At 31.1% G+C, this 9,019-nt stretch overlaps 1 protein-coding gene across 1 annotated transcript in view; it reads right to left on the bottom strand.

The window, feature by feature from the left end:
• Window positions 1-9,019, bottom strand: part of LOC108770723 (importin subunit alpha) — a 19,556-nt gene that overhangs the window by 3,876 nt on the left and 6,661 nt on the right. Inside the window, exons 6-11 of the mRNA XM_018522425.1 lie at window positions 7,184-7,508; window positions 5,754-5,828; window positions 5,567-5,714; window positions 5,201-5,459; window positions 2,338-2,491; window positions 1,883-2,247 (exon numbers count right to left, since the gene is read on the bottom strand). Of these exons, the coding sequence (XP_018377927.1) occupies window positions 1,883-2,247; window positions 2,338-2,491; window positions 5,201-5,459; window positions 5,567-5,714; window positions 5,754-5,828; window positions 7,184-7,508 (1,326 nt within the window). The remainder of the gene's footprint in view (window positions 1-1,882; window positions 2,248-2,337; window positions 2,492-5,200; window positions 5,460-5,566; window positions 5,715-5,753; window positions 5,829-7,183; window positions 7,509-9,019) is intronic.

A 9,019-nucleotide genomic window follows, 5' to 3' on the forward strand; every position in this document is an offset into this window, starting at 1 on the left:
ACTACGATGTTTTTTGCCAGATTCATTCATTTCATGCAAAAACGTGTCGAATTACCCTAATTTCATCAAAATCGGTGAGTAGACGCGTCTACTGCATAATTACAAAAAAACGTAACGAAAAGTAACAATTTTTTTATCGTTACCGTAACGGTAACGCGTTAGTTTTTAGAATCGGTAACGAGTAACGGTAACGAATTACTTTTTACCGCAAATAACGGTAACGGTAATGCGTTACTTTTAAAAAGTAACTTTCCCAACTCTGCATATATGTATACAATATATAGAGTGGTCGGTACTTTAACAATTTTTGAAATTTTACCGACCCTCCCTAAAGCAGTTCGATATCTTGAAAAAATAACATCATATTTTTTTCAGATTTTTTTAAACAATTTTAACCGGTGCCACCGTGACACGAGTAGGTGGAAAAACACCCTTGTGGACAAAATTTGGCCGATGCTCTAATTCTTAATCAATTTTAAAGTTTTTTTTAATTTGCTCAAAATTGAATTTGTTATAATATAAGCTTATTCTGCTTAAATTTGGATTACGGTACAAAGTAAAAATTGTCGTGATAAAGTTGTGTGGTGAAGTGAGCAGAAAAAATAAAAATTACATGATAACAAAGATCGAAATAGCAATTTTTAATTTGGGCTGTAGTCAAAATTGATGCAGAATGGGTTACAGCGCATTTAATTTCGAGCAAATTAAAAAAAAAGCTTTAAAATTGATTAAGAATTAGAGCGAAAGAATTTTTCCGCTCAATGTACAGAGTTTTGAAATTAAGTATTGCTTTTTAATGGGAACTTTTCTCTTAAATAGTCTTTCGACAACTGAAAGCTATCAATATTTCTGTAAACCAGGCCTGTCCAATACTTTGCTCGTAAGTCGAAAACGCTTCCCCCTCTCTGTCATCTCAATAGAGCGAGACGGAGCGAAAATAACAAAGGATAGGCGCCAAGGCTCCGCCCGAATTTAGGTCTGTTCATAGACGAGATTCATAGAATACAATGATACAAACATATATACACATATATATATATATATATATTTATAATATATATATATTTTTATCTAATTGTATTATACAAGTAGCGCTGTATACAAAATCATTAAAATTATTATATCTGTGATGAATTTAGTAATAAAGACTATCAATCTTTTATCAGAGAGGAAAATATTGAGTTGGTCCGAAAGTTTGTGCCGTTTCATTAGCTCAAATTTCTATATATTCGACATTTAAAAAATTAGCATGACACCATTTGATAGAGCAAAGTTTCAGTTTTACGAATCTGTTTTAGTAATTACGGTACAATGATTTTTATGAGCAAAGTCAGAATCCCTTTTTACTTAATTCGCGAATAAAAATTACAATAAAATCTATTAAAAAATTTCGATCTTTAATCTGGTCATCATAAGTTGTTGCAAAAATCACTGTTGATGATCAGATTAAAGGTGGAAACGTTTGTGATTAAATTTTATTGTAATTTTTGGGTGTCACTGCTGAACATAATAAACATAATTAAAAACAGCTACTATAATTGTATATTGAGAAATGGGTTCTCTCTTGGCTCCTTTATTCTATGAATCTCGGACAGATCTGAATTCAGGCGGAGCCTTGGCGCCTATGCTTTGTTATTTTCGCTCCATCTCGGTCTACTGAGATGACGGAGAGGGAGAAGAGTTTTCGACTCACGAGCAAAGTGTTGGACAGGCCTGATCTATGTCATATGTACAAAATTATATCGAAGTGTGAAAAATGACTATCAATTCAATATCATCATTTCGACGCTAAATCGATTTGATTTGTCATTTCTCGCTCAATTATTGAAATATTTACACCAGATTTTGACTGATTTATTCGTGTTTGCATTAACATACTTACAAACTCAAGTATTTCTATCAATGGTGATAACAGACCAGCATTTAATACATTTTGGATTTGGTTCGGATTTGTAATCATTTTCGAGATTATTACAACAATTTTCTCTGCAATATGTTCATTGGCGCGATGATTCCGTAACAAGGTACGTAAATACGACAATTGTTCTGCTAAAATTAAAATATCCGATTCAGCCACCTCATCTATTCCTACTATATTACCAACTATGTGTAACACTGGCATAAGGATACTTTCCTCTCGCGACGTCAGACATTTTAAAATTTTCGGTAAAATGCCAGCTTCCAATACCGCTCGTATGTTATCGATGGATTTATCAATATGGTAAGAGAGTAATTCGAAAATATTGGCTGAAACGAATGGCAACATAAAGATATTTTAAATTCAAAATAAATTATATAATATGTAAAGTATTACAAACAAAAACGTGAATATCTTACTACGTAAGTCTCGATTTTCATTATTAAGCAGGCAATTAAGCACTGGTAGAACAGGCCTTATCAATTCAAGAAATAAAGCTGAATCCATTTTTTTACAAAAAATAGTTAAAGTTCTTATAATGTAGCACATATGTGTAGGTACTATCTGTATCGTCTTATCAGTATCAGGAAAAATTGAAATGTTATCTACTTATTAAAATAAACATAGTTTTGAAATTCTACTTAACATAAAAGCTAAGTTTGTCTTGCTAGCTTTTGTGTTAAGAGCGCTTATAAATCATTATTTCTCATAATTTTAAAGTGCTTTCTTAAAAACAAATAAGATACAAGCTAATTCAGATGCTAACAAAAAAAGAATAAAAAGAATATTTCATGAAATATTTCATTTCAATGTGGACATATTCCACATATCTGATCTAATACATAAAAATAAAAAACTAATATCGGATAAAATAAAAAACTATGAACGGAAGAGAAAGAGAGAGACTTGTTTATGGAAACTATTTTCAAATTTTAATAATAAAGCATTTTTCTCGATTGAATAGTATATTTGAAATTATTATTGTCAAAATATTTATTATTTATTATAATAACTGTAGAAGAAATATCTCTTCAATGTACAATAAATTACTCCATATTATTCTATATATAATTTTATATATATGAAGGCCGTTTGAAAAGTTTTGAGTCTCAATATGAAAATGGCATTACTCTTCAAAACCCATTCTGGTACTACAATCGTATATGTTTTGAAAGATACTTGTAAAAATTGTAGCCATTTTTAACGCTCAGTTGTTGTTTGATAATCATTTGTGCTAATCCATGTCAGTGTTTTTGTAAAAATGAAAAAAGTCGAATATCGGCGGTTGCCGTGACAGAAATTTATAAATTGCAGTTCAAATTGATTGATTACCCACTGTATTCACCAGATCTAGCCCCTAATGACTTTTTCCTATTTCCTAGGGTCAAAGTTTGGCTCGGAGGACAGAGATCTTCATCAAACAAAAACACTGACATCAACTGGCAAAAATAACTGTCAAACAACGACTGAGCGTTCAAAATGGCTACAATTTTCACAGGTATCTTTCAAAACATGTACGATTGTAGTACCAGGGCACCTATTATGGAAATGTTCGGAATAGATTCCGATCGGAATTATTCAATTATTCCCTAGATTTCTATTGTGTTTTCTGGGGAAAACGAAATAATTCCGATCGGAATCCATTCCGAGCATTTCCATAATAGGTACCCTGAATGGGTTTTTACGAGTAATGCCATTTTCATAAGACACAAAACTTTTCATTTCAAAACGACTCTCGTACATTAATAGTTATTATTTACTTTACGCTATTAACAGTCTCCACTTTGTCAAAGCTAGCTATTTTTTCATGTAATAAATAATTTTCTCTTTCAAATACTATTTAAGTTTTCAATTTTTTAAATTAAGTATAACTTTATTGAGTTAACAAGATATAAAAAGTATTATACTATCTAAATGTTTTAAACGAATATTGACATAGCTTGAATATTATCTATAACTTCTTGCATTGAAGAGGAAGATAAAATGAGGAGCAGATTTTTAAAATACGTTTTGTCCAAAATTTATCATTTTCAGAAAACGAAAAAGAAAGAAACTACGTACACAAGAAAATTACGTACTTTACAGAAAATAACAATATGCCAATCAGTAAGATGTGAAATATTAAACAAAATTACTAAACAATTACTAAAAATGTTAAATAAATGCATTTTGTTTGTTTCTAGTAGTTCTATAGAGTTACATAGTATTACACTATGTAATGAAAACAAATTTCAAGCAGGCATATTAAAAATATTTAATGTGTTGTCAATGAAAATGAAGTTACAGATAACTTAAATTTAACGTTTACTTACATTAAATTTTATACAAATCTACATAAAATTTAATAAAAAATGCACTAAACTTCGTAAAATTTTATGAAACGTACACTAAATTTCATGTACATGTACACAAATATACTTTGCAGTTACAGATACATAAAATTTAATTTAATTTATGTAACTTAAAAGTACATTAAATTTCATGCCATTTTTAACAGTGTAGATCTTTCTTTGCGTGGAAAGTCGTGCGCTTCTTGGCAGGAGGGGAGGTGGAGCGGGAGTCACTTTACGTGGGAAGTCGTATGTTCTTATTCGGTGCAAATTTTAGACAATAAATATTGTCATATTAAAAAAATTTTTTTTCATTTCCCGAAATCGAGGCTATAAGTTTTTTATTTCTTACATCAAAAACAACTTATATGTAAAATATTAGATCAATTGCGAGCAGGGGTCATTCGTAACTACACCCTTTGATTTAATTAACGTTTTTAAAGATTTTTACATGAAGAAATAATTAAAAACAAAAATTATTTTGTTGACTAGACCTCCCTCTCCTGCCAAAGGGCGCACAACTTTCCACGCAAAGCAAGATCTACCTGAATGTTTATCTCTATCTTCCTCTGTCAAGGGAAAATACTGCTGATATATGTACCTTGTGTTCGAAAATTACATACTATTCATAAAAATTATTTTGTTCACAACTTTTTAATACACCGACAGGAAAGATTTGTGACTTGTGAGGGTCAAGGTCAATTGGAGGTCATTTGAGGTTGACTGTATAAAGGGAAAATTTTACTAAATGCTAATTAAGTCGATTAAATAAATTTTGAATATTTCAAAAACTAAGCATTTGCGCAAGTCCGCATTTATGGATTTAACTACATTTAGTTAGTACTATACACCAGTAAAATTTCATCGAAATCGGACTTGAATAATATACGGAAATCTTACCAAATTAAAACCGATAATATGAAAAAATATTGTCAAATACAATGTTACTTACAGGGATATCAGATTTAATTAAGTCAACCAAAGAAAGTACAGCATTATGTTCAATAGCAATGTCACGTGCATACGGTATACCTTTGATTAAAGCTTCTAAAGTAAATATTGCACATTTCGCAATATTAAACGATGCAGACTTAAGTAGCTTCACTATTTTTGATATTGCGCCATGTTTTATAATACACTGCATTTCTTTGGAAAATTTACCCCTAATTAAAGCAGTAAACAAAGATAGTACTTCAAATTGCGAGGCAGGACTGAAGAAAAATAAAGAAATTATTTCTTACATTATATCTATTAAAAATACACGAAGAAACAATTTATTTAAGTAGATAAATCATTTTTTTAGTTTTCATATACATACCTGCCCCTATCTAAGATCTCCATACAATATGATAATGCCTTACTTTCTAAGACAGGCTTTGTAGCAGGCTTTATTGCTAAACTAAGAAATTGGCTATAAACCTGAAGTGCCAGTACTTGCAATGCTTCGTCATACTCGAATACCCAGTCTAATCTGAGTTGTTCAATTTTATATTGAGGAATTTCACCTTGAGGTACAGAAGGAGTACGAGTGGATGGAATAACAGCTTCTATCGATAAACTTGGAAGTTCTGTGTGTGTCCCAACATTATGTTTCGACAGTTGATCATCTTTTATGGATATACATAACTATACCACATAATTGAATATAAATTATGATATTAAACAGCATGTAAGATGTTTATACTCTGCTCAAAAAAATTATGGCACAGAATGTGGGCAAAAATGACCAACTTTGACTAACAATAACTTTGCAAAAATTATCGTATAAGGATAACGTTTTTGTAAATTAAAGCTTGAAATTTCTATTTTAAGGCGCTGTGGCCATATTTTAAGTTTGATGCATCCCTATACCACCGTAACTTTCAAAATACGATGTGTTTGTCATATTGAAAATTGCAAAGTATGAAGGAATACACGGATTTTGTAAAATTTGTTGTGGAAATGCCATTTGCAATGGCGTAACATTCGAATTATCCCCTTTAATTAAAAAAAAAAAAACAAGTTATGATATTTTTTTTCACGAAGTTACAGCACTTTAAACTTACCTTTGCATTTTTCACATATACTACCGACATTACCTGCATTAACGGATATGCATTATGACGAGGTTGCGCTGGATGGATCTTGCACATTTCTCCGTATGTGTAGATTTTGCACATCGTGTTTCTGCGTGTAAATTTCAATAACGTGTGCTGTCTTCGCGTTGCTCGATTTCTACTTACAATTAATTCCTCATATTAATGCAGGCTCTAATTTCTTCCTGCGGAATGTTATTTCAGATTTATGTCCGTATATGTAAAAAATGCAAGGGTAACTTTAAAGTGCTGTAACTTTGAGGAAAACAGTCACAACTTATTCTTTTTTTTTAATTAAAGGGGAAAGTTCGAATTTTATGTCGCTGCAAACGGCATTTCAGAAAAAAAATTTTAAAGTTCGTACATTCCGTCAAACTATGCAACTTTCAATATGACAAATACATCCTCATATTTTTGAGTGTTCAATAGCAAGGGGACATTAAACTTAAAATATGGATATACCGTCTTAAAGTAGAGATTTCAAGCTTTGATTTAAAAAAAATACATTATCCTACAATAATTTTTCGCAAAATTATCGTTAGTCAAAGTTGGCCTATTTTTACCCATAATTTTTTTACGCCATAATTTTTTTTGAGCAGTGGATATAAATGTTAAATACACAAAAGATATCTAAAGAAACATCTTTGATAATTTTACACGTGTTCAACAGAGAAAACGGATATTTTTATTTAGTTAATATTACGATTAGTAACACTTATTGTATAGATAAATTATAAATTTATTAATAATAAATATTTTTCATATTCAGATAAAATGTAAAACCGTTTACGAAAAAATAGGGCTTTCCTATATAAATTGTTTTATATTCAAATAAATATAAAATAATGTACAAACGTTTGGAAAAAAAAACCAATCTATTATGGCCAAAGATTTTTTATAGATTTCTTCATCTTCATGGTATTGAAAAGCTATTAATTTATCTTCCAAGTCTATTAATTCTCCAAGCTGTTGGATCGTAATGGTAAGACCTATTCTCTCTGCAGTATGCAAGACATTAGTCAAACCAATTATGGCATTAATAATATCGTTATTATTATCGCTAAATTTTAGTAAAAAACAAAGAGCTCTCAATACACCAGCTTCCACAAACTTGGTAAATTGTTGAACTGTTCCTCTCGTTATCATGGTAGTTACAGTCCATGCGGCCATTCCAGGTGTTTCTCCCTAAAAAATATGTAAATGTATTGATCTGTGAAATATATCAAAATATTTGTATTACTTTGTATTAATATTTAAAGTCTAATTTCTTGTTGTGTGCATAACTATAGCTGAAGGGAGATGGTTATAGAAGGAGGGATTGTTGAATATTACGATATATATATATATATATATATATACATATTCTTGTATAATTTGGGCTGCATTTACAGTCTGCTTAGATAATGACTACTAGTCATTACTGTTTATTGTGTCGTCGTAAAAACTGCATATTTGTTTTGCAGACATTCTTATAGGTGTATATATAGGATATAGATCGAAATAAATTATTTATATAATAAGAAAAATATAAAAAAGATGCAGATGACAACCATAAAATTTTAATTTAATTGGAGAATGGTAGAGGAAAAGCCCCTATTATGAGATACCGAGTTCATTTTGGGTAAATGCTAGAAACATATGGGCAGAATTAAAAAAATAATAGATCACATTTTGAAGGGAATTTAATAAGCTTTAAGATGTTAATATATAAAATTTAATTCAAATTTCATTTTTTTTATTAAATTAAAGAAATGTAAAAAGTAAGCAAATCGCAAAGTCAAAAAATTGTACACTTGATATGAGATGCCCCGATAAATAGATAATAAAACGCAAAGTACATCAGTATTGCAATTAAAGAACTTTATTTAATGTTTCTGAAATCAAACATCACAGCCAATGCGCATGCAAAATGAGCATGCAATGCATTGTACCTAGGAGTGTAGGACTCGTCTTCAAGTAGTTGGAAACAAGCATCGTAGAAACAAGTATTCTATGTTCATTCCGGTTGTCTTTTTTAGGTGTTAAACTTAATTCCTGTCGCTCATTACTAGAGGATGCTCCAACGCTGGCTCCAACGCTGGTGAGTTTCGACGATGAAGTCATATGTCTTTTGTAGTTTAGACATCGCTGAAAGTGATTCAATCCTCACAGATTAGATTTCTCGACGCCAAAAAGATTTTCCAATCGATTGAAAATGAATCGCGAAAATGAAAGCTGTTTTTCCGACATGTGCTTCTTCACTACTTCGACCTCAAGAAAACCGCAGCTGAAGCGCATCGCTTATTATCCGAAGTGTATGGTGATGAAACTCCATCGGAAAGAACATGTAGAGTTTGGTTTGACCGCTTCCGAAACGGTGATTTTGATATGAGAGACAAAGAACGTCCAGAACAGCCGAAAAAATTTGAAGATGTCGAGCTGCAAGAATTGCTTGATGAGAATCCAGCTCAAACGCTTTTAGAATTGTCGAAAAAGTTAAATATTACTCCAAAGGCCGATTGAGTGACGAATTGATGCAAAAAAGATCATCTGTAGCCAACAATCGACGCATAGTCATTTTGTTGCATGATAACACTCGACCGCATGTCGCGAAAAGCGTGAAGCAGGCACTTCTAGAGCTTGAATGGGAAGTTCTCCCGCATCCAGCGTACTCTCCAGACTTGGCACTGTCGGATTACCATCTCTTCCGATCGATG

Source organism: Trachymyrmex cornetzi, unplaced genomic scaffold (genome assembly GCF_001594075.2).
Source record: "Trachymyrmex cornetzi isolate Tcor2-1 unplaced genomic scaffold, Tcor1.1 scaffold131, whole genome shotgun sequence".
Taxonomy (NCBI): domain Eukaryota; kingdom Metazoa; phylum Arthropoda; class Insecta; order Hymenoptera; family Formicidae; genus Trachymyrmex; species Trachymyrmex cornetzi.